The 27740-nt window shown below is 34.6% G+C and overlaps 1 protein-coding gene across 5 annotated transcripts in view; it reads left to right on the plus strand.

The window, feature by feature from the left end:
• LOC139985554 (monocarboxylate transporter 10) overlaps positions 1–27740 on the plus strand; it is a 299453-nt gene that overhangs the window by 245541 nt on the left and 26172 nt on the right. For all 5 annotated transcript variants that reach the window (XM_072000072.1, XM_072000073.1, XM_072000071.1 and 2 more), the window contains 2 exons: positions 23862–24030; positions 27240–27404. In XM_072000072.1, the coding sequence (XP_071856173.1) occupies positions 23862–24030; positions 27240–27404 (334 nt within the window). The remainder of the gene's footprint in view (positions 1–23861; positions 24031–27239; positions 27405–27740) is intronic.

Below are 27740 nucleotides of genomic sequence, written 5' to 3' on the forward strand. Positions count from 1 at the left end.
ATAGAAGCGATATTTCGAGTGAAGTTTAAAGCAGTGATTTTATAAGGTGATTTTATGAGATGGTTTTGTGGTGCAAGGATAAAATGATATAACAGTTGGAAGTGAAGAATTTCCTGTAATATTTCGTTCGAGGTACGATCGAGGAAAGCAGTGACTTAATATAAAATGCAACAGAATAAATCGTTTAAGAAAAATTCCCTCGGTTTTAAATGAAATCCAATATTTATTCCAATGTGCAATATCAAAAAATCCAATATTTATTCGAATATTTGAACGTGCATGAAAGTGACAAATATTTTTCGAAACTTTCTATAATCGTACAAATTCTCTAATCCTATAATGAATAGCGTAACAGTGAAACACCGGTGAGGCAAAGTTTTAATCTGAGGATCGACAAACAGAAAAATTATATTTTGTTAAACAACCAGAAACAGGCAACGTACGTAACCGGACAAAGAGAATGGAAATGGTGCATTGTTCAGTGACCGGAAATGGCAACCGTATAGGGTCGGACAAGTAGAATAGGAGGCTATACATATTCACGCGAGTAGAACGGAATTATGTATGGCTAAGTAAAAACTACGATACAAACTTATTGCGGTTAAAACCAAAAAGCTCAAAAGGTTACCTACATTGTTATCTGAATATTACGAAACTCTGTTTTTGTATAAAAGACAAGAGATAGTTCCTACAACCAGGTGGATTTTTATTTAAAAAAAAAAAAAAAAAGTTAAATGAAAACAAGACAAAAGTTGCAAAGCAAACATTTTATCTACAACGTTCCTTTTGTTCCCTTTATATCGATTCGAAAGTATGTCATGCAATTTCGCGTTGATTAAATTTACAAAAACATTCGATTATTTTCGTCGTTCGAGCGTTTAACGAGCAGAAATTTTCTTCTCGCTGCTCTTTTTCCGCCAGGATTTATAGCAAAACTGATTCCTATTAGCGTCACAAATTTTTGGTATCAATTTCAGGTTTGGCAGAATTCGAATTTATATGAAACGTTTTAAATTCTGATTTTTTTTTACAATTATATAACGTATATGAAATGTCTGAAACATGAACCGGATAAAATTATTCACGCTTGTGTTCGCGTATTTTAATGATAACGATTGATTTTCAAATGTTATAGCGCGTTGATATCTGTACATTACCGAACCTTTGGTTACGTATTTTTATCTCGTTATAAGGAGGCGGTTTTTTGATAGTCAGCAAACATTTCCCCGTTTCATTTATTTGCTGAAGATTCAGACAGCTGTGAAGCAAATATCAGGGAAAAAGTTTTCAACAACTACGTAAAACTGAAATTATTATCTTCTTCTGTATAGGTTTAATTAACGACCACTTATCTCCGTACAATGGTTACCTAGATAGGTAGGGAATCATTACCTGTTTTGTTAGACAGTAAAAGTATTAGGTTGTCCGAGAAGTTTCTTTCGTTTTATAAGGTGATAATATATGATCAACAATTTCTTTCCTTTTATTGAATTAAGTATGATCCATTTCGTTCTATTTCTATTATATATTGTGCCTCTATTATTTCCTTATAAAACGAAAGAAACTTCTCAGACAACCTAACATATACAGAGATATCGCTTCCAATGTGATAAATTGGAAATTTTAATTTTAAAATAGGGAGGAAAAAAAGCTAGTAAAACGATTATTATCTGAAAACATCATTTGATCTTTGACATTTAGATATTTAGATATCATAGCTAATTTAATTCTAAATACATATTTACAAAGTAATAATATATCTTTTTACCATCAACGATTGAATTCTGGAAAAATTTAAAATAAAGAAAAAATTCTTTATGAAAATAAAACGTCCAAATTTTTGGTAATCGCTAAATGTATATGTTTAATTTGTAGCTTTGAACTTATATATCTACTCATATACATATGTACATTTTTCTGATGTATTTTAATTGCTCGTCGCTGTATTGTTGTATTTTATTGGTATTTTATATCCATTGCGTCAGAATAAAATCTTCTTTCGTGTTTCTCTCGTGAGCAAATCAAATTCTTACTTAACAGCGTTACTTATTACCCTCGTTTTCCCTCACAATTATCTCTTCTTCCATTTAATCATTACACATATTTTCATACTTAATTCGTTCGCAGTTAAAGCGCGTATTGACACTTTATATTAGACTAGAACCAAACAATACTTTCAGTAATTATCATCTCTCAGAAATTTCATATTATAAAATTTCTCTCGTGAAGAAATCTCGTAAAATTTGCTTTGCAAAGCAAACAGAATTCTCTTCTAATTCCAATATACTTTTATCCCAATTTCATGTTTGCTTCTACCTTCTCCATTCCTATTTCTCTTATTATTATTTCTTCTCTTATCCAATATTATACAACCATGACGCAAAAGACAGGTTGAAAATTAAGATTTGGAGAATTTTGGTTTAGTCGTGTGTTTCAATTCTTAGGAGTATCAGCCCTTAAAACAACGATCAATTGTGTTGTAACTTTGCTCTCTGCCGCGACAGGTTTCCATGGCTTGAAGAAACATAATAAATTTTCCGTAACAACGAACTCAGAACACCACTTTATAAGAAGATAGCTGAGAACTCACTTACGTAATTATGATTCTCAGCTCACCGAAATAATCGTCGATAGAATTACTTAACTTTAGACGATAACAAACTACAAGATACAGCATTTTCTACTGTTAAACCATAACCGTTGCGCTAGCTATGAATCTTGCAGGCTAACACGCATGTATAGTATAACTCGCAGCGCGGAACAACGTCTAGGCCATAAATTTTAACTGTTTCTTCATTGAATTATACGTGGAGGCTACCGCACCGCTCGCGACAGCCCTGGGAAACGCTGTTAATTTGCAATTTAAAACCTGCAGTTCGTGGCGATCCCTAATTTTTCCCGTTACTCCGTCCGTGTTCGTTACGTCCAAGCAAGAATATGAAACTCGACGTTGAGAACGCGAATTTTGCAGACGTGTCTCTAATTTTACTGGCTTTCCGTTTTCGCAATTTCCTTTCTGCTCTGCTTTGCATTTTACTGGCTTATTTGTTATTTTATTCATGGCATACGTATATTATTAATATATAATTTAATACTAGGTATATTATTATACTAGATGTATTATTAACTTAATTATTTTGTTTTACAATTAGTACACATTGGTATTACAATTTTCGTCGACAATGAATTTGTTAGCTATTTTACGTATTTCATTATACATTATTTGTTTCAGTATTACGCTAAGAATTTTTTCATTTTTGGCGCGAAGAGATAACATCATCCACTGAATCTTCAATTGGAAACATTGTCAAATATTTTTGTTAACTTCTTTATGTAGATACTGTATCTATTATTGAAATTATTATTACTCATTCGATGATGCTTGACATAATTATGAGGATAATTCTTTGATATAATTGGAGACGAGAGTTTGTTGTTTATTTTCGACGATGTCCTTCTTTCTGATATTTTATCGTTCAAGTCGTTGAATTACGTATTGAATTATTTCATTGTTCAAATTAGTGGGTTCTCGTTTCGTTATAAACTTTTCGATACGAAGTTGAACATGAGATTCTATTGTCGACGACAAACGAAAGGCAAATTTCTCTACAACTCCAAAGACAGTCTTAGAAAGATGAAACACTAAATCAGTGCAAGCCTTGTTACAAACATTTGTTTGTTCTAAACATTTCTTCCTCTTTCTAATGGCAGTTGTCTTGTTAGTCTATTTATTCTGATAAATAGATTGTTGATCGTAATAATATATATATTAGAAACCCTATAAAAATTTTGGTTTCAAGGAGAAGGGGGGAATTTTTCTTAATAATGGAATTAAGATATTTCTCTTCTTTTGTCAATCAAAACTGATCAATGATTTTTCGAACTGATTAACTTCTGAATATCTCGAATCTTGAGTATCTAAATATATGTCAAGTCAATAAATTTATGATTTCTAACTATTTTGAACTACATGTCCTTTGATTTCAAAATATTTTTAATCTACGGCTTTTCAATAATGTTCGAATAACCCAAGCTTCGAATTTCATTTTATGTGAAATTCTGTTAGTTACACCCGTTTAAGCACTGAATCTTGTAGATAAAGAGCCAGGGGTTGGAGACTTCAGGGACTTTTGGAGAACAGCCAGAATAATTTTCCAGGTGCACGATGTTCAGTGAAATTGAAATTGTTTAAACGAGAGACATCGAATCGACCAATCTTGGAAATATTATTAAGCAGGGAATGAAATTGTCGTTAAATTTGTTGAGGAAAACTCGTAACTGTATTTCCACGACGAAAGTAAACGAAAGTAGATTTGTTCAGAGAAGCTGGCTAAAGTGACCAAAAGCTTATAATACCTTTTCTCCTTTCATTTGCTTATTTTATTCTGTTAAAACTCCAACAAATTTATACTTAAACTCCAACTTTCTTTTCTAAATTATTAATAACGAGTTTCATATCGATTCACGTGTATGCGTTCTTTTATATATTTATATATTACTATATTCCCTTCTATATTTTTATTTCAGTAATTTCTTCTGTACTTTTACTTTCCTCTATATTTTCATTTCAATATTCCCTGCATGCTCGATATTTTCATATCAATTGTCAGTCGAGCAATTAAACATCGAGAAACGTTTTTTTACATAATTGTTTTTACATAAATGGGTCTCACACAAGTCCTTTATATTCTGTATTTTGTAAAATACAAAATTGGATTTTATTCCCTGCATAATCGATAAATATCTTATGTACATCGAGCGTCTATTTAATCTCCAAGTAAACTCCTACAATAGGAAATTTACTCTGATATCGAAGACAAACAAAGAAATGTTATTTTCATTAAAAAAATTGTAATCTTTTATCGAGAAAACCAAACGAATATTAACATTTCAGTAGAAAATCTAATCTTATATCAGATGGCGTCAGGGATCAATTCTTGGTCAGTAAAACCAATTGTCCAAGCAAAGAATTATAATTTGATATCGACAACGAACAAACATACGCAATTTCAAGTTTCTTAATCTAATCTTACATCGATAAACAAATAGCAATTTTTTAACGAAATTTAATCGAATCTTATATCGACGACGAGCAAAGATTTCAAAAAATAGTTCCAAGCTATTTTTCAAACAGAATCCAAAGTTTTACCAAACTTTTTACTTTTACTCGGAAGTTCAACGTATCGTGATTAGGATCATATGTCCTCTTCGGCATTTCGTTACCGAAGTATCGTGCCACGAGACCCGAGGCCGGTTTTCTATGCAATCTGGCCAGGCCGCGAAACAATAGCCACGAGCGATCGTCGAAAGTTCCTGCGACCGAAGAACATAGCGGCCAGTAAATCTTGTTCCACTTCCGGGAAAGCTTTGCCGGCTGTGAGCCGCGTGTTGGCCGTGCACGAGGCGTGAATACGGCCAGGCCCGCAATCAAAACTTTCGACTAATGGCCCATGTTGGAAAGTACCGTTGAATAAGCGTTATTTTCCGCGTCGTTTAAAATATTTTTCATTATCGAGCTTATTCGTACGCCGTGATATCGATTACTGTAGATGGAAGGGGCAAATACAGATTCGCGAATTCTGTGAAGTATTGAAGTTTGTAGGATCTTTCTTCAATAGGAGAATTAAATTAGAATTCTATCAGATGGCATAAGTGGCCGACGAAAGAAAGTTTGAAATTGGTAGGTTACAAGTATTGGGTTCGATAATAAATTCGTTCAACTCTCGTCGGGAAGGTACGTTGAGAAGAGAGTTATAAAAACTATTTGAAGAATGTAAAGATATAACTGTTTGAATTTTTTTATACAATAAAATTCGCTGTTATATTTATCGCTGTTAGCGTAGCACGTTAGGCGACTAGGTTTTAAGAAAATAGACTTTAGATTTTAAGTTATATAATTTGGAATTCGTAAGCTTAATATCACGAATGATGGCCATATTAAAAACTCGTAAGTTATGGATGGAGAAGACAAATAATCTTAATATGTATTTTTGTAAAGAAATAAATTACTAGAGAAATTTTATGTGAAAGACATAACGCTTTGTATATTATATTAAGAAAACGTGAACGAGCTTACTACTCAATCTAAATAAATAACTTCCACACTGCTATTAAACACTTTTACCATATTTCTGATATCGTTTATAATCGTTTATTGTGGGATATTATACTCATCGATTGCTCTTGTCAAATATAATTCCATTTTGTAGAATCATGGTACATTGTCATATCGCTCATCTTCTCAACTTTCTTCTGACCGACACTGTATTTTGTCGTTGTCAGATTTAAAATATGCCGTGAAGAAACAAAGTTTAATTTTAAATGTTCACGTAACACCGAAACAAAACACAAGTATTAAGTTGTCCGAAAAGTTTCTTTCGTTTTATGAGGAAATAATAGACGCACAATGTTTTTTGTTTTCTATCATTTTGTCGAATTACGATCCGTTTTGTTCAATTGAGATAAACACCGCGACATTTCACACAGTTGATTTCACGTTTGTATGAGGGTACATTGTTGTACAAAAACACGTTTGCGAAAGAAAGACACTTTCCGGACAATCTAACAGAATATCCACGTAACGCAAATATTGCATTTATAATCTACAATTAGAATAGAATAGAATAGAATATAAAAATATAAAAAAATATGCAAATAGAATATAAGGATAGTTTCCGAATTGCTAAAAATCAAATGTAATAATTCTAGAATGTATAAATCTTCCGAATATTTAGGATTCATATAATGTTAATGATCTACAAACGCGCAATTACGTTACATAATACGTTATTATCATTCTGAATAATTATCAACTGTAGAGTTAAAGCAAGCGACTCTTTAAAATCACGAAGGTCAAACACGTTGGTCTTCAAGTTGGCTGAACTCGATTATCTTCGTGACCCTTCACTTTGTAGACCCCAATTACGATGATCGATGGTCTCGTGGAATTCAATTACATCATTCCACAAATTACTAAAACTCGATTACGATAATCTCTTAATTCCTACATCTCGCTGAATTTCTCCACTTTTTATCTCTTCTACGAAACCATCGACAATTTTTTAAACCTTATCTATGGAGCTGCTACAAATACTCACTCTTGTAGTAGTATAACTTTCTTTTGATAAATTTGTTCCTTACGAAAATCTATGAGTACGATATGAATATTTTAATTGGTTTAATCTATAAAATTAATTAAAAATAATAAAACACTGGCATTGTAACAATCTAGTAATTTAACGATTACACAAAACCACGATACAAATATTGTAATTGTTTAATCTATAACATTAATGAAAAATAATAAAATAATACTCGCATTATGACAATTTTCTAATTCAATGATTACACAAATTTCAATAGAAGTATCCTAATTTTTCAACCGATAAAGCTAATGAAAAATATTAAAATATTGAAATTACAAGAAATTGGTAGAATCTCGTTCATCGTCCATTTACTTTTCATTATATCTCGTAAAATCATGGCAGTTATTTTAAAGCGACGAAGGAACCAATGTCCTATCAGACTAATTGAAGTAACAGCTACGGATGGTTCGAGGGTGGCGATCGATTTACGAAGAAAAACTGCACGGAAAATGAATATGTATTGGCCGGGTTTACGATTCGAAAGCGTTTCCTGGGCGACTTCACCGATCGTCCGTTTCAGCTTCAACAGGTAACCAAGCCCGGTGGTTCGATCGGCCGAGAATAATTCAACGTGCGGACATTTTTAGCGCCATAGGCGAATTGGAGCAACCAGTCCACTTCGTGGGATGCCTTGTTCCCACGACACGATCTCGTATCTGTGAAATACATCTATCTGGAAGTGTCACAGTGATAAAAGTAATTTATAGGAATCTTTTTTATCAGCAATGGTAAGTGAATTTGTACTTGGGAAAGAAGTCTCTGTGATATAATGAAACGAAAGGCAAGATGATTGAAACGAAACATCGAAGAATCTTAACGAAACATCCGAAACGAACGCCGATTAATCTGTCGTCATAAATTTTAACGCAGCCTCTTCTAATTACTTTATTGTGGCGTGCATATTGCGATAAATGCTATTGCCATAAGTACAAATTGCGTATAACAAGAAATGTGATAAAAACAGATAGCCTGAGAAGAATTAAATAGATTTAAAAAAAATGGCGAAAAAGTTTCCGCTTGTGTATTGATATGCACCGCGAGGAGGTTGTCGGCTGCATATTGTATTTACGTCAATGAATTCTTTGCCACCGAAAATTATTTGCCACCAGCGTGGTCGACTGGGAAATAAAATATTGGGTTGGCAACTAAATAATTGTCACTAGGCGGTAATGACAAAATCCGCAATTACTTGGTTGCCAACCCAATATATCTAGCTCAGACAACGTAACACGCGTTGTGTCTTGTGATCTGTTACTTTGTTCACAATATGTCCAATGTGTAAGAAATTAAAACTGACTTCTCCGTGGAAGCTGTTTCAATTAGCAATCGTCCAATTTATATCATCGCCAATGAATCTGAATCGCCACGATAAGAACCACATCGTGGACGATGTTTTACTTTTTCAAAGTCGTTGGAGTCTGACCGTTAGGATCCGTTACATTGTTCACAATATGTTCAATGTGTAAGAAATTAAAACTGACTTCTCCGTGGAAGCTGTTTCAATTAGCAATCATCCAATTTATATCATCGCCAATGAATTTAAATCGCCACGATAAGAACCATATCGCGGACGATGTTTTACTTTTTCAAAGTCGTTAGAGTCTGACCGTTAGGATCCGTTACATTGTTCACAATATGTCCAATGTGTAAAAAAATTAAAATTTACTTCTGCATAGAAGCTGCTTCAATTAGCAACGTTCCAATTTATATCCATTTTATATCGCCGCCAATAAATCTGAATCGCCACGATAAGAACCATATCGTGGACGATGTTTTACTTTTTCAAGGTCGTTGGGATCTAACCGCCCGTTTTTATTGTCTTTCTTGTTACATGCACGTCGTAACAGAGTTATTAAAAAAGGTCTCGTTAAAACCCACAAGGTCCAGACCGATAAGGTTGACCCAAACGCTACGGTGTGTCGAGCGTATGGGCGTCCGGAATGAAATTCATAGCATGTAAACTAATCAATTTTCGACCTAAGACCCCTAATATCATTTTAAAGAGAATGTAAAGATGCGTTGATTGATACATCGAAAGAGATACAATTTCATTTTAAAAGGAGAGGTGATATTTATTTTTTGTTTAATAAGAATTTTTCATTCAATCTTTCCTATTGCAATTTCATCTCAAATGAATAAGTTTTGTTTAAAAGATTTGCTTACCAGTTCAGCGGAAACGCTTTAAAAGTAGTAGCCATCATTTCGATTGTCTGGGTTTCAGGCAAAAAGATCATAAATTTGTATCTGTATAATTTACAAAATTTCTTTTAATTTTTTCAATTCGTCGCGTGTTACTGTCTTTTTTTAAATGTAAAAATATATAAACATATTTATGTAAATATAAAGACTGTGCTAAAGGTCTGAACAGCGATGTGCACCGCGATGCGGTAAATGGATTGACAATGGTTTTCACTATTCTCTCTGATTTGGTCAGATTTGATATTAAATATAAATTAATAAATAAATTTGATATTAATATATAATGTTTAACGTGTCCTTGATTAGTATTAAAAAAATCACGGAGGTACTTGCTGGTACTTTCCTAAAAACTCAATTCGAACTTGATAAACGTTTAACATAAAAATTACGACAAATAATTAATTTCGTAAAAAAATTACTTGCCAGTATGAAAGACAGTATAACATTAAACGTAACTTGTAAAAATCAAATTAAACGTATAAAGAAAAAAGGGGCCGAAAATTGCAATAAATTTCAAGCGTCGCTTTCTACAACAAAATTCCTAAAAAATTTAGCAAAGATTATGAGTAGATTATGATCCAGATTCGTTTCTTTATACACAAAAATATAAAAAGTTGTTATTCGTAAACTTCATTTTTTCTTTTTTTTTTTTTTTTTACTTTTTTCCATCCCTTCACACATTGTGAAGCGTCTTAAATGTCACTTCGTGTTATCTAACCATCTTTAGTGGATACTCAGTCTGAAAGTTATTCGATCCACGAATCGACATAATTAGAACAAAACGTCTTAATCGAAGAACCTTCGATCAACTCTCTCTCTTTCTCTCTCTCTCTCTCTCTCTCTCTCTCTCTCTCTCTCTCTCTCTCTCTCTCTCTCTCTCTCTTTCTCTCTCGAGGATATTCCAGGGAAAGAAGACATCTGTTTCGAGGTAAAACGAGAAATACGAGCTGCTGGTATCTCGTTTAATCGACGCAAATATTTTCCATCGATTTCATGTTGTTTGCCCAACAGCAGCAAGAAACGAAAGAGGTGGAGCAGAGGCCGGGCGGACATTGGTCCGACAAAACCAACGAACGCGATAGGAAAACAAAAGGGCTTGAAACGGTCGACAAGAACGAACAGATTAATTAATCGCGCAACCACGTAATTAATCCAAAAACGCCATAATGCCTTACAGTATACCGAAGAAGAATAGTCGATGGAACTGACATTTTCGACTTGTTTCTGTTGAGGCAAGTTTGTAGGATAAAAAAGAAATAGAGTACAATTTGCTTCGTCACGAAGTAATGTAAAGTCTTCAGGGCTGCCAGAGGAATTAGGTAGATTGTGTAGAATTAATCGTTTCGAAAATTAAATGGAAATTTTTCCTGTTTTATTCAACTGTGTTACCAAATGTCGTTTAGAAGTTTTGAAACGCTGGCCGACCGAAGATCATATTTAAGTGTAGGTGTTTCTGATGAATTTTTTGTTGAACATCAGATAGATCTTAATAGTGTAAAAATAGAATTTAATAAGAAGTTTGATTTCTTTTAGTTCTATAGTTTGTAACCATGATTTTCTAATAAGAGAAATTAAATCTTTAAAAAAATTTCAACTCCATTCCCTTGACAATCGATTAAGCTTGTTAATGGAATGTTATAATCAATAAAAACTTTATTCTCTCGATACTCGATTAAATAAATAAAATGTAAATTGCTGGGAAATTTAAATTCCATCCTATTGCGATCTATTATTCTATTTAATCTGTAAACCTATTTAATAAATTTTAATCCATAAATTCTATTGAAATCATTCACTTAAACAAATATCGCAGAAAAATAAAATTAATCGAATGCACACGAATGGTGCAATTCCAACCCTATGTCATTCATCTCCAAAAGAATCTGCGTTCATTTGACTTCGTAAACTCGCCATTCCCAACTCACACCATCACGTCGAGGTGACATAATGAGCGTGCCGTCTCGCTGACGAAGCAGGAATATCGAAAGCCATCGATTGGGTCGCTCCATCGATTCAAACCCTGCTTTTCTCAAACTTACTCGCTTTCCCATTGCTGAATTTTCCACTGTAAATCAAGCATCTTGCCTCGTCGACTGTTATTCCCCGAGGGTAACTCGACGTCGAAATAAAAGCCGCCATTTTATCAGGAAAGAAGAGGAAAAAATAGTCGGCAAACAATTCCTCGAGAAGCGTTCGTTCGCGATAATAATCATCCCCGTGGCGAAGTCGCCGCCGGAAACAGCAGTAATATTCAGACCGCATTGTCCGAGAGTTCGAGTGCCGCGAGAAATTCTTCGCCTGCCAGATATTTCCCGGTTTCCACCGGTGCAGAATGTTCGATTTTCGATTTTCGCGGCGGAAGCTTCGAACCAGCGAGAACGATGTTCCGTATGGAACTGCGTTCGTGTATCGAGTTTGCGGCTCCTGGAACGATACACGAGGTTCATGGGCGATCTAAATGACTGTTGCCTTTAGAGAGTGAATGAATTTTGGTACCTGGTGCTGTGGTTAAATGTTACAACTTTCCAATTACGATCGAGCAAATTGTATCTGCTGAAATTTCAAAAGAACGTAGATCTTTAATTGTTTGCTTTCCGATTCTTTACATTGAAATGCACGTAATGAAATAGAAATTTTAATAAATCCACTGATTTTTATAATCTTGCAAAATTTCAGAAAAATTTAGATTTTTCATTCTTTGCGTTTAGAAATTGCGTTTTTGAATTCAGTTTTTCAAGGCTAAATTAACGCGATAAGATGGAAATTGATATTTCAGCAAAATTTACTTCTAATTATTAATTGAACAAAATTCTGTCGGCAAAGGGAAATTTTTGTGGTTCTATTAAAATATCAATTACGGAATCGTAGACACATGTAAGGTCGAGATATTTTCTGCTTTCCACCGGTGCAAAATGTTCGATTTTCGATCATCGCGACGAAACCTCTAAACTGGCGAGAACCATGTTTCGTCGTATCGAACTGCGTCTGCGGTTCGTGGAATGATAGAAGATCCACGGAAGGATGAAATGACTATTCTTTTTTAGATAGCGAGTTGATTGAATTTTGGTGGGTTCTGTGGTAGTCTACGTACAGTTCTACGTTTGAATGTGTAGTTAGTAAAAAGTGGAGATACGAGGATGCAATATGAGTTTACATGTACACAGTGTTTATGTAATGTAAGACATTTATGTAATGCAAGAGATATATTGAGCAATATAGTTGTTGAAAAATAAAGAATGTGGGAATGAAAAAGTTTTCAATTGATAATAACGTTTAAACAACACAGGTAAAGGTAAAATAAAAGTAGAAATAAATAATAACAATTTCTCTGACTTGTTATAGCCGTGTTCCTTAGATAATATAGATATTAAAATACAAGTTGCATGTAAGAGTTGGATGAATTTTGAATGTGTAACAATCGTAAGTAAAACCCTTTTCATAAAGTTGATTGTCTTACAAACTTACAACATTTTGTATTAGACGTAACTCGAAACTTGTCGTTTTTACTCCCCTCATTTTATGTTTTAGGGCAATTTCTTTCATTCGTTACTTTTATTCTCAGTTAAATTCAAAAGAAATGTTTTCGTTGGTTTTCTAACTATACTTAATTGTACTTATGATTATTACACTGAAGTAAAATATTCGCTGTATGTTCCATCCGGGACAACTAAGGAACCACGCGAGGTATTCGTCGGTGAAGTTTATAGCACGAAGGAGAGCTACTTTTGAGTTGGAATCTTAAGATTTATCAATGGGACATGAGCAATTACATTTGGGATTTTTAGTTTGTTTCGCACTCAATAGCCTGGGACGTGTTATGAGCTTTGTATCTTCGAAAGATACTTTAAAACCAGGAGAAGGCGCGTAATATTCAGGATTGTTGAGGTTATTAGATGTATGTGAATACAAAGGAGCGCGTGGATAAATTGTAAGGTAGAAAATATATATTTTAAATACTGAAGTGTAAATACAAGTCGGAATATAATATGAGCTGATCCAGATCCGCACGCTAGTGTCACGTCGGAGACACAAGAGATCGCGAAATTAACGGATCGCCGGTGATCTCGCGTTGCGGTTCGAACGAAATGATTCTTTTACGAATAGGGTGAAGAAAATAAAATTCCGTATGCGACAATGAGATTTATTGCAGAAATCCAACAGAGTGACGGTTCAAGCGTTACAACAGCGTGGTTCGGAATGTTAGAACAGACTGCCTCGAGATGCTACAACGGACTGTTTGAGCGCTGGTTTAGGAAGGTCCTTCTACCGAGGGTCTAGTCCCTTTGGAGGGGCCTTTTTAGCTATTGTTTCAACAGATGTGGCATGCAGGGTGTTCGGTCTATGTGGTTACTGAGCGGGTGGTCTTCTTGAGTATGTTACACTAGCAGTGTTACCCTATGACTGAAAAACCTGAAGCCAACGTCGCCTATCTACTGTTTATGGTTTGACTTCGACGCAGTCTTTCGTCTATACGCTGTCGATGGCTTCAGTGCTTGAGAAAACTAAACATCAGATGTAGAGTTCTCTTAGAAGCGATGACCACTTCAGCAAGGATGGTGTTGATTGAAAAATTAATTTTTAGCAACAACCAATAGCCAACACGCGTTCTGTACAAACTTAATAGCTCAGCTACTCCGAGTACTATGATGATACTGTAGTATCGTGCACGAGGGGCCTGGGAGGTGTCGTACGGATTGTAAACAAGCGGTTGCTGAGCATATGCGTAGTAGGGCTAAGACAAGAGATATGAGGCTAAGACGAAAGGCAAGGGTTGCTAGGGGACAATAAACAAATTAACAGCAGTATGAGTTGAGAAGCCAGAAAGTGCGGATTGCGTTGTCGAGATAGTGTTATTAGCGTTGTTGAGAGACAGTTGAATCTGTGTTGACGAGAGTTGTTAATTAATTATCTAGTTGTCTTATTTATAATACATTGTTACGATTAGTTCATGTTAAATAACCATTGTTTTCTGTTTAATTAACATCTGTTTAATCCATTTATTATTAATGAACTAATTATAATTATATACAATACTACAATACATATTCTAGCTTTCTATCAGTATACATATTTTTATCAGATATAGCTTTCCACCAGAGCACATCTTTGAACCTTCAATCAGTTTAGACATATTCTGACATTCAATTAGTAGAGATATTCTAACAGTCGATCAATACAGACGTCATAGTATACTCTTTATTTAGTGTTACATTTTAATACATTTTTTTCGTGCGTTTAAAACTACCGCTTTTAAAAGAGCGTAAACTTCAGTTTCTCTTAGCCAATTTCTCCCGTGGCTTGATAACCATAGTTATGTCAGCACGTAACATTCGCATGCAAGTCGATGATTCATCGGAGACAGACGCGGCCGTGCACTTTAATCATCAAATGAGTCGCTCATATCGAGCAACTGGATAAATTGAAAAGTGGAAAAATGTGATATTGTTGTTATCTGTTTCAATAATAAATAAATTCGTGGAAGTTATATATAATCAGTTATCGTTGCTTAAATTTTTATTTTAGAAATTCTATTCTAATCGCGTATACAAGTAAAAAGATCGACAAATTTCCGAGAAATGGAGTTGATCGGTTTGGCTTCTGAAAAGTCAAGTGACAGTCAGATGTGTTAAAAATGGGATTCAAACGTTACACGAACGAAATTTCATATGCTGCAATCTCGCATTTCCGAGAAATTTCAAGGTACGAAAACGCGTAAAATGCACATGATATGAGAAAATATATAAAATATTCAGCGCGTGTTACTTTTCACGATACTCAATAGATAAAACAAATTTCCATCAAAATGCTGCTCCTGCGGTCGTATTCCTGAAGATACTGTTCCAGATTTGGAGTGGCCGTCAGTTTATGACTCGGACAACACATCTCCCCTTTTTGGGAAGTCCGAATTGCCTACCTCTCCAAGCTGTAAACCTTACGATGCTGACATCATTAAGATGTTAAAAAACACCCTAAATGCCGATAAGTCAAGGTAAACAGGTGGCAATACGAAAGGATATGCACCCATGAGAGTAAAATTAAACCAGAAAAAACCCAGAGACGGAAAGTCAGGATGTGAGAACGAGACGAAGCTTTTGATGAGAATAGCAACAACATCCCACCACAGTCTTCATCAAAGCGTCGTACTGTTCGTATTCAAACTCAACCAGATCGTACAATCATCTGCATCAGAACGTCAAACTCTACGTGTATACTAAAAAGCGCAAATAAAAAATTTGCACTTTGAATGCACATTAAATGATCAAACTATACTGATACTCGATATATTTAATTTACCTCCACTTTGAGTGTTAATCTCATTCAAGGTTCGCTATATCAACCGATCGGTTGAATCTGACCGATCGTCATTTAGTTGAGAATTCGCAACAAATACGAATTTGCATAAAAATTCTACTAATCAGGATTGCAGAGCAGAGTGCGAATGAGATGTTTGAAGAATAAGAATTCGAAGGTGGGAAATAAGGACAAGTAACTAGTCCGAGCGAAGTGTCTGCATGTATCTACAGACGAGTGAATCCTCTTAAGCGCGCAGCGAGAAAAGTTGAGAGTAGAGGAAAGAAAGTTGCGGAAAAAGAGTCCGATGGGAGACAGACTCGCCTGTCATGGACCTGCGAAAGAGTTTAATGAGTGCATTCAGAATACTCGTTTCTCTGCTTCTACCCTTATCCCCGTTTACTTAATACGATACAGCCTACACGAGTTTCCAGAACTGTCGTTCGAGATAACAAAGCACCGACGAGAGATTCTCCACTCGTAAATCATCTGTAATCCTCCGTTGCAGCGCTATTACGCCTCTCGTCACATTTCTGTCCTTCGTCCTCGATATGCAGGTCGATAGTACTGAATCGCCAAGATCCTGAGGTTCTTGGAATTTGATTACAAAGTCTCGTTACACTCGACGATATATTGGGTTGGCAACTAAGTGATTGCGGATTTTGTCAATACCGCCTAATGACAAAATCCCAATACAATTGTCGCTGGAATTTCTATTTTCTTCCAAATTTATTCCTTCGGTGTAGTTGTATTTATTTCTTATCCTTTTTTTTTATTATTTAATTTGTACTTTTTCTAGCTTGTAAATTTTCTAGCTTCTTATTCTTTCCATGGAAAATTATATTCATGAATTGATGGTATACATTTAGTATATTCTACGTTGTAATTTATTTTGGAATAAATATTATTCCAAACGAATGTATACTCGTCCGTCACTGTAAAAAAGTACGAGGAAACTTGTCTGACTATAACAAATGTCTAGAGAAATTTACAAGACCATTCGTCATGAATTCCATTAGATTTTGTACATTTTTATATTTACAATGAATAATTAATTAAATAAATAGTAATTATATATTTCTTTCATCGTCTACAATTTTCGCATCTTTTAACATACGAAAACGATACGTTTCGAATAAGTTTCGAAACAACGTACAAATTCCACTAACAATTCTACTTTATTTAAACCGATTATTCCAAACACGTTATAACACCATAGATCATTTTGCCGGATTGTTTTTACTCGTTTTATGACACAAAGTCGTATCACTATCAGAATTCTTTCTCCAATCGCGGTTTCGATCGTTTTCCCTTTTACTTTTCCATTCCAACTGGAGGCCGCGAAGAAATCAGCAGGTAGAAAAGTTACGAGGACGGCGACTTTTAATAGAAAACTTGGAGGAAGAGTCGAAGGAGTAATCTTATCGGAATTATCGCCGTGATATTTCACGTTCCAAGCGACTATGGCCGTTCGTTGACGAAACTTTCTTGTTCGTTGGTCGATTTAATGGCCTGCGAGCTTTCGTTTAGAAATTCACGAAGACAGACGATCCGCTTCGATGATCGGATTCAACATTTTGTGTACTTACCTCTCAAACGCTCCTCTCTGTAATCTTATTAAATGCTGCTGCTGTACTGTTGGAAAGTGCTCCAGATTTTATATCTATCGAATAAAGGAATATAAAAATGTTATTTTATCGAGAAAGCGTAGAATTTTTAATTTCAAATTTATTTGAAATTTTCATCCTAGACGAAGCGTGTGGCAAAGTGTAAGTGAATTGTTGTTGCTTTAATTGCTTGTTAAATTATTAGATTTTGTATTTTTATTATTTTGTTATTTGTATTTAGAATAATTTTTTATACTGCTTTTATTGACCTCCGCTGAAATTTTAAGAAGCTTCAATTCAAATTGTATCAATATTTTTTTATTCTTCTATTCAGTCTTCCACATGATTTTGTTTCGATGATTTTTAACTTGCAATTGTCATTTATACAATTCGTAACATTATCCAAATTCGAAGGGGTCATAAACTAGCACAGAGCGATAAATCTGTTCCAGAGGAAGCTTCTTAGAAGATTGCGAACACAGGTAGAAAACAGATTCTCGAATAACTTCCTGAATTCTATATTTTTAGGTGATATATGTAGGGACATAATGCTATTACGTGTCCTTAATTTCAGGGGAAGCGGGCTGAAATTCAGTAATCCAACTATAAGCACCGTAACTGGCACCAGATGCGTTCTCGGATTTGCACCTGCCTGTACATTTCGATAAAAAATGTCTGTTTTCAGTTCGGATCTAATTTCGAATTAATTTCAGTGAAATATCGACTTTAACCAGATTTACTAGTTTTACGTTAATTTCGATAAAAAAAATCTAAATCTAATTAATTCCAGAATTTCTAAACACTGGACGAGCTAACAGATTTAGTCAAATTTGATTTTTATTCCGCCGATTTCAATTTTAAAGGTTTAACTTAAAGGATTTAAATATAAGAAATTTAAGGATCGAAATTTCCATGAAATTTCTAAAAATTAAGAAGATCGCTGGATTTAATCAAACTTCCACTTTACTACGTTCGTTCTAATCTCAAAATTTTAGTTCAAAGTACAAGCTTTAACGTACAAAATTTAAGAGTCCAACTTAAATTTCTAAAGATAATAAAATTTATAAAGTCGCTTTTAAGGCTTGTAAAGGTGTCGTTCATACTTTCTACGATACTCCATATTATTTTGATTGAAATTCGTTTGCGTATAGGCGTTACATCCAACGTTTTATCACTTAAAGTACTTCACTGATGATGTGTTTGAGTTCGATAAGCACGCTCTCGTGTTTTCCGCTCTATTAACCGATCGTTTCTGAAAAATCTTGTAACAGATTCGACAACCCTATTCATGGGATTAAACGAAGGGAAACTCAGTGTACGTGACCGATCCACCTTTCCTTGGCTGGTTGATTAAAATCTCGAGATTAGACACTTGCCGATGTAAAGGGTTCAAGATCGATACACATCAAAATATTCCTTTTGAAAATACCTTGGCTGGTTTCAAACTTTTACGCAACTTTTAATTGATAAATATTTACGCGTTAAAATTCTGGAGAATATAATATATATTATCATTTCTAAAAATGTTATTCTCATTTTATAGCATAAAGATTGCAAGGGAATATTTAAAAAAACGTTGTGCTTCGAACGAACATAACATGAAAAATTTCTGTTTTAAATTCCAGTTTTCAAACTTTCACGCAATCTTTAATTGTTACTTAAGTATATACTGAAATTTTCATGGGCTTTTTCCTTACTTAGCAGCATAAAGGTTTGCTAGAAAATATCTTAAAAATATCTTTTAATGAGGAAAATACATCAAAAGGCTTTCAAATTTCACGCAACATTTGACTGTCGTTTACGTACCAATATGTTCGAGAATATTACAATTTTGCAGAGTATAGTAATTATGAAGAGTACTGGAATATTCGAGAATGCTCTAAATCTCAAGCATTTCCCGGGAATATTTTCATTTTTAAGAACGTTATTCTCACTTGTATTATCCAAAAGATGTTCGTAGAATTATTCCATTCGAGGCAGTAATTTTACTCGTGAAATTCTCACAGACGAAAACAAACACTTGAAATTCCATTTTACATGCGCTTCAAACGCTCCAAAGTGCCTCTAGTTCCTCTTTTAATCTACTCATTATTAATTACAACGAGTCATTAATTACACGCAAACGAACAGTTGCGTGTTCCGGATTCCACAATGTGGTGGCCGCGCTTTCGTCGAGGTTCATCGAAATCGAATAATTGCGAGCGAATCTGCGTGTTGTTATTCGTTGGACGCTAAGTGGAAGTTTTATCAGAGACCGGTGGATTCCTGTTAATGAAATCTTCGATTTACGCGACCATTCGAACGTAAAGTGCGCGAATGGAAAATTATTGGAAGGCCTGTGCACCTGTTACGTCGATTTAGCAGGTTTGCACCGCGAAATACGTCTGTTAGCTGATGACTCAGGATGGCTCGGCCCCTCTTCCGGTCCCTTCTCCAACCTCACCTTTGCACGACTGAAGACGACGTTTCTTAACTTTGTTGGCTGGCAAACTTTCAAACAGAATGCGAATCGTGCGTCATTGGTGCAAACGTGCTGTTCATACGGCAAACAATGTGTGTTACTGCGGAAAGAATTTTACTAAGTGAAATTGTGGAGGGTGTTTGAGGAATGTTTTACTTGAAATGCAATTAACAGTATTTATTTAGCTATTCGTTTATTTATTTGTTAATAGGACGTGTACAAACCCGATTTACGGGGTATGCCCAGTATAAATTTCAAAAGTTCTTGACGTTCTTAAACTTAACAATAATAAAAAGAGGATTTTTAAAAGTTTGTTCGATTTTGCTGAATTTTGGAGAAAATCGCAGAGGAAGAAACAACGGAGTTCTTGTTCTTACGCTTATTTGTTATTTATATTTATGCTTAATTACTTATGTTGTCATGTATTTAATGAAAATACTGTTAGAAAGGCTGTTGAAACAGTGACCACTTTAATTGCAGTTAGACATCGCTCCGGTGATATGTGATGCACTGCAGCTACGATCCAGTGTCACCCTCGTTAAATAAGTGTAAATAAATAAGCGTAAAAACGAAGACTATTTTTTTTTTTTAGTTTATCAGTCCCCTATGTGTTCCCGAAATTTTGACGTTTAAATTGGGGCACCCTATGTATACACGATTATACATATATCCATACGTATAGTATATAAGGCAAAGGCCAAAAGATAAAAAGAGAAAAAGATGACTTGAAACAATGAATAGAACAACATAAAAATTATTCGATTGATTGTTAAAAGTAGGAAGGTGTTTAATTGAATTATTTAGATGTTAAATCGTATAATTTTATGTTTAAATATTAGTCTCTCAATGTAGTTGGATTTGTCAAAATGACATGCAATACCAACTATTGCACATTTGTTGTACACCTTCTTACGTATACAAAAGAATTAATAATTCTAAATGTTCTGATAAAAAAGAAGAAATATAAAATAAAAATTAAATATTAATTGTAATCTTTCTCCTTATTAATACTAGAACTAATGAACTATACGAATAAGTAGGACTGCGCGAGACGATAGCGAAAGCGATGAAAATAGTTAGGTGGCCAGGGAATAAGAGCAAACAATGTATTATGGTGTACGGTAGATAACGCAAAGTACAGAAGAAGTGTAACATTGTAAAAAGCTCCTGAGCTGTACATGTAACTTCTATTAACTAAATAAATACCAGAACTATCAGCAATTAAAATATGAAATTTATACGAATGGAATTAAGTAGCGAAGGATCAAACAAGAAATAGAGCAAACTTGAAGAAAAGTAAAAATTTCTAAATCTAACAATAAACTAAATGTATTGTATAAAAAAAATCGTTGTAAAATATTCGTATACTATGAGAAGCCCACCACGCAACAAATACGTGACTGACAGAGGAGAAATAGGAAAATCTTTAAAAAGGATAAAAAAATCGTAAACCTAATAATAAACTCGATGAAACCTATGCTTCCACCAGGAATTCAAAAGCAAATCCTAGTTCAAAATCCCTCGAGACGAGCAGCCATTCGATTCTCCGACCTCGATCAATTTGATCGTAGAAGAAAAATTCAAAAATTCCAAGATGCTCGACAATGTTGCAAGCACAAAGAACAGAAGCGAAGGAAGGACCGGGCTTCTTGCATTATTCATCAAGCGGACTCGAACGTGCTCCCTTTGTTCACGGCGTGCCTCCGTTAAAGTCCTATCCCGCCATTTTTCTTTCAACGAACCGTGGAACCCGAACGGCCATAACTTGAACAATAATTTTCGTTGGTATTAAACCGGCGCGGACTCCACGACGTGTCCCTATCGATTTCTAGTTAGACGGTGAGATATGACACTTTGCCTGATAACGGTGATAAGCGAGTGGCCTCGATGAAGTTGGAAAGTTAATGAGCATCCCTACGACCCCGTCTTTGTTCAGCAGTTATTTTGGACGGTTGCATGGCTGCATGCCTTGAATTATAGCAGCTAAAAATGCCACTTGCACATACCTTTATCTTCCATTGGAGCGCTTTTCTTTAGCAGATTCTATATGTCAGTTTAAATAGTATCGAATTTTTGCAGTGATACGAAAACACTGTTAAAAGATGTGAAACTTCGTATACTTGTACTTGGACTTAATTAATTAGCACATATGTATTGTAACTGTATATAATTTAATCCAAATTATCGTCGATATGCATAGCGACGTATGATGCTTTCTTCATCGGCGTATATCTTCAGGTACAAGTTCCAAACTTTGCCAATGTAATCGTGATAATCGAGTCTTATTACTAGACTGCAGAGCTTTATGTATTTACAGAAGCTTCAAGAATGCAAAATTGCATTTGCAACTCGAACGCAGCAGAATGCGCATGATACGAACATATGAAAAGCCACTTTTCTATTCAAACCTATATACTTAACGTGCGTTTATACTCTCATAACGAAGCTCGTCAAACTAATCCCGCTAGAATCTTTCTATTTATGTACCAATGTAATCTTCCTTCGAGAAACAAAATAAAAATCCACCTGCGGCTTTAATAAAAACCACCTAACTACAAAACGAAATCACAAACTTCCTCCGTTCCCCTATTTCCCTTAAAACATTCTGATTCAACAGCGAATACTAGAAACAAGCTAAAAGTCAACTTCTAACATGCTCCTACGAAAGTCATCTAACTGTACCGTGAAATTTAACGCTATCTCAACTTCTCTGGCATCTATAGAATTCGCAAGCTTCGTCGAAACGTTAAGTCCGTACTACGGTTAATTAAGAAGCCGACGACCTGACCCAGACGGTTAATTCGAGTAATTAAGAACGGTCCAAGCTTGTTCGCGTTACGCTCTCCTTATTAATTAAAAAGGCTCACGAGCAGGTGTATCTCTTCATCGTGGCAATTCCTCCCGGTTATTTCGCACGGCGATCGTTCCGCCAAGTGGGCAAACAGCGTGCTGGAACGTCGAGGAGGATCGTGGCAGGACAACAGGGACCATTTGGAATTTTATTGTTCGATGTCCCCCTCTTCTATTCGCCCGACAGAATGGGAGTTGCTATTTCGGAGATTTCTTGGTATTTCGTGTCTAATAGCGCTGAAATCGACGACTCATGCATTTTTATTATAGCGATGAACCGATATTATTAAATCATCTAGGATGATATAGTTTTTGGTTAATAGACTGTCGATATTTATGCAAATTCATGTTTTTACGAAGATAATTAAAAAGTGGAATGTAGATATTGCGTGCTAAATATTATAATGAGTACTATGCTTTGGATATTTGATATATTTTTACATGTTATATATATACATTCTGTGCAGTTATATAGGAAATTTAAAAGTGCAAGATTGTACAGGATGTAAATAATACAATATAGAAAAAATATGTAAACTATCTGGTAAGTGGAACAATTTTGTACCCAGCTCCTATCTTTTTAATTACATTCGGAAAAATATGAATTCGCATAAAAGTCCGTAGTCTGGTTATTATATATTAATATAATCGCCTTACGATTTATTTCGAAGCAAACGTGGCTGTTTGGATTATTTAATTTTACAATGAGCTAGCAATTAACAATAACAAATAACAAATAACACTTGACGAATGTTCATTGCTTTTTGAATTTTTATTAATGATTTCCATTCTTACGATTAATAACCATCGGAATGGTATTAATTGTTAGTCGATTCTTTGTCCTACGATTTATTTTAAAACACACGTGCCTGTTCAGATTATTTAATTTTATAATACTATGTCGATCGATAACTGTTGCACTTTTCTTTCGCTTAATCGCGAATAGCAGGCAACATATTGAGCTAACAAAGCTCCAAGTAACATGTCGTTAATCCTTCTAAAACCAAATATTTGTCCAGTGAAAAGAGTTCTCCTCGTCATCTTAAAATCTCGTTACCTCAACGATACAATAAACCTTTGCCATAACTAGAACCTCTCAACAGTTACTATATTATCTTATGGAAAAATCAAAAATTTCTCAAGAAAGGATTGTTCGGTAATAAGAACTCGAGTCGATGGAAAAGCATGGTTTCCAGGAAATAGAAGAGCAACGTTTGCCCTTCCTGGCAAATACACTGGAGAGAAGAACTCCAGCAAGCAATCCACGTGTTTGGCCTTTTCCAAGTAACCATCGAATTAACGTTTCAGCGTGGGTTGGCGCATTGAGCACTGCGGTCTCCCGTGGATCGGCACCCTTGGTCGTTGGCGCGTGTCGCCGTGGAAGTACAAGGCTTACAGCGGTGATCGGCGGTCTCGTGCTGGCATTGGCCTCGCTCTTCACCTCGTTCGCCGCAGAATTGCACCAGGTCCTCCTTAGGTGAGTAACAAACTACCTCGTTTTTTCAAAGATGCAAGATGCAAGATTCAAAGTTCGTATTCGTCCAATCTACTTAACGAACACGTTGCTATCGGAGTAAGATAAGCTTGGACAGATGTTTTGCGTTATTTATAGATTGCATAATATCGTAAATAAGCTGCGTACGTTCAGAGCCAAGAAATAAATCGGATGAGAGGAATAAACGATACTTTGAAAAAATTCTGAAATTGATTTTTAGGCTTTATAATTTTCTGCAATTTTCTAACGATTTCTTTCAACTGTTCAGCTTGCTTAAAGTAGATTTTCGAAATCAATAAGTCACAATTGGAAATCAAAATTGGGAATTTCCTTGTTGTTTTTGAATTTTCAAAATTTGACGTTGAAAAGTGACGCTTTACTATAAAATACATAACAAGAAACGTAACATTAGAATAAAATGAAAACGATAGTGATAAAAAGATATTTATGGAATGTTGTTAAAGAATTAAGAAGCAGAATATAAAATTTGAAAATGATCAAATACATTCACTGCTGGTTGAATTATTTATACATCTGTCGTTTGTCTTCATATTAAATTTACATAGAGTATGTATATGTGAATTATTTTTATATTACTGTGTTGGTGAAAACAACAATGCTTTCTTGAAACAAAAATTCAGACGATCTTTAGACTTTGGAAACGATTGAATTAATTCAAACTATATTACTGATTAATTCGAATAGCATTTGAAACGACTTTCTTAAGTAAACAGGAGATAATCATGAAAAATGACGATTATTTTATGTCCTCCTTTTACTTCAAAGAATTTTTAGAAACGTACATTTAATTAAAAACTTTTTGCCAGTTTCGAGTCTCAAAGATAATTAATTCGCGGATCTCCGGTTTTTATTTTCTTTTTTCTCTGTATTCCGTTTTAACTTTTAAAGTTCGTGCGATTCCAGCTACTTGAACTTCCACTGAGAACCATCCAAGAGTTACTACACACTCTTGTAAAGAATTAATAATTCAGTGGAAACGCAACAAACGCTCGCGATATCTCGCTTTAAGTCGCTGGAAAACACAACCACGTTCTCATACTAACTCTCACGAACTCTCTTTCAAATAATCAGAAACTCTGAAATGCATATCACGAATTTACTCATGTTTTATTTAATCTTTTTATATTAAGCTTAAAAGCTATCATTAGATCGGCGACTTTTATGCATTTGTAGGAAACTTAAAAATGTAAACCTGCATAGAAAGCTCATGACACATCGTCTAAGTCACACAGTATATAAAACACGTCAAAGTATAGTGCTTTTTATAAAATTCGATACGTAAAACAATCTTTTATTTAAAATTATGTTCATAAAGATATAAATTTGTATAAATATTCGCAGTCTGGCTATCATCGAACAAAATCATGTTTGTATCGTTAATATTATTTATTTTCTTTATAATGTTGTTAGTGAAATTTCTTGCCAGTACATATTTTTTATTTGTCCTACAGATTAATAAAATCAAGTAAATGTAATTTTTTATTTTTATTTCGATTATTATTCAGTATTAGGTGAAAGGTAGAAAAGCTACTATTTTTAGTGATAACGTACAACGTCGCGATAGTGTCATCACAGGATGATTACATGAAGCCGAAATCCATAAGAAACTCATGATTCCTTCTAAAGATTAATTCAAGTGATTTCAATTTTATACAACATATCCTCGAATCCTTAAAACATTCGCGTTTTCTCGTATTCTGACGAATTAATTCACGTTTCCTCGAATTCTGGCAAATTTGTTCCAATTTTCTTAGTAATTCCTTCCGAGTTAATTCATACATCCTGGAATATTCGCTAATTATGAAATTCGCGTTTTCCACGATTCTTTGCGAATTACGTAGTGTGACATAACAAACAATTGATTTACATTTCTTTCCAGTTCTAATAAATCAGTAACTTAACGAAAAATTAACATACATTTTGTCCAATTTTAACAAATTTGTACTTTGCTGAAACGTTGTGCGATTTTCCTTTGAAGAGCGATGAAAACATTTTGTTTAATGTTTAAAGCGAAAGTAAAACATTAAAATTGTGACATTTTTTTCCTTATACGAAACGCAAAACTGAGCTTTTCCAGGAAGTGAAAAATGATAGGGGATAGGCGGAAACTAGCAAGGCTGGACCTGTGGCTCCCTTGAGATACGACCCTTCGATGTCCGAATCGAAGACGATCAGTCTTCGTTGAAAGCTTAGATCCTGAACTCCACAGGAAAAGAAAAAATTAACAGGATTTGTTCGAAGAAATATATGGGACATATAGCGTTAACAAATGATTCAACGTGATTAAAGCAGAAAGCGGAAATATGAAAGTTTTGATAGATGATTCCCTTTGATCGTATAAAATTTTTATTCAATGAAATATCAGTTTTTTTCAAAAATATCAAGAATCGACTTTGTGTCGTTTGTATGATCTAGCATTTTGTGTCGTATTAGAAACTAATTTATTTTTTATTGTTATCGGAATGGTTATTGGAACAAGGAAAATATTTCTTGAGATTTAGTTTCCATTTTTTATCTTGTTTTTCTTCAGTAGTATTAATTTGCCTTGAAAATAGCATAAAGAAACAGTGGTATTCGCTCTAATACGAATTTAAATCGTATTAAAAAATTCCTTTATTTTTATTAATTGTATACAAATTTTAATTAATCTAGTTGAATTTAAAATTCCTTCAACCCTTGGAAGAAGTCGGACAAACAGCGTTACCAAATTACTAACACTACAAACAAAATTGAAGACAATCTTAACAAAAGTCCTGAGAAATCTCAAAAAATCCTCAAAATATAAAAAAAATTTTAATAGAATCTTGCAAAATCCTACAAGTTGCAAAAGGATCTGACTCTGCCTTTTCGTAATCCTATCCACTGCAGCTGGAAAATCTCGAAATCTCTAGTTTATTTCCCCCTAAACTATGATAACATCTTTCAATCTTTTACGATCAATCAGCAGCTTCAAATTTGCCAATATCTCAAGGAAACTCGCCAGCACTTGTAAATCTCAATTGGCTCGAAACTTGGCTCTGATTCGCGTATTGCGCGTACGCCCTCGAAAACGTATCTAACGCTTTGCCTCTTTCATCCTGCCCACTCTCGCTCTTCTAACAAATCGTTAAGCTATTCCCAGTGCTCGCTACTGCGAAGTGAAACGATTCACCGTTTGCAAAATGTAACAGCTACGGCGTGGTACTGGGCACCGGTGCTGGCCTCGTGAGAGAAACTGCCGGCCTGGTGCTGGGCCATTACTTCAGAAAACGGCGGGAGTTCGTCGAGATGGTCGTGCAAGCCGGCACGGGGGTGGGAATAGTGCTCTTCAGCGTCTTCTACAGGGAAGCTGTCGGGTAAGTTATTTCCGCTAGCAGATAAGAATAGCGTCGTCTACCTCGAACACGAGACAAACAGAATATTGGCACAGTTTTAATTTTCAAATTTGATGAAGATTTAATCGACACGCGGTGGATACTTTGGAAGATGCTTTTCAGCATTTTTAATTTGGAAAGAAAATTTGGAATTATTATATGTATTTGTTTTTCGTATCGTTGATTATAAGAGGAAGCTTGAAATTATAAATATCTTGTGATACTCATCGTCTACTTTGAAAGTGATGCAAGTAGAATATTGGTATAATTTGAACTCGGTAGAAATTTAATTGGCGCGCGAGATTTAATTGTATCTTT

The sequence above is a fragment of the Bombus fervidus genome, chromosome 3 (genome assembly GCF_041682495.2).
Source record: "Bombus fervidus isolate BK054 chromosome 3, iyBomFerv1, whole genome shotgun sequence".
Lineage (NCBI taxonomy): Eukaryota > Metazoa > Arthropoda > Insecta > Hymenoptera > Apidae > Bombus > Bombus fervidus.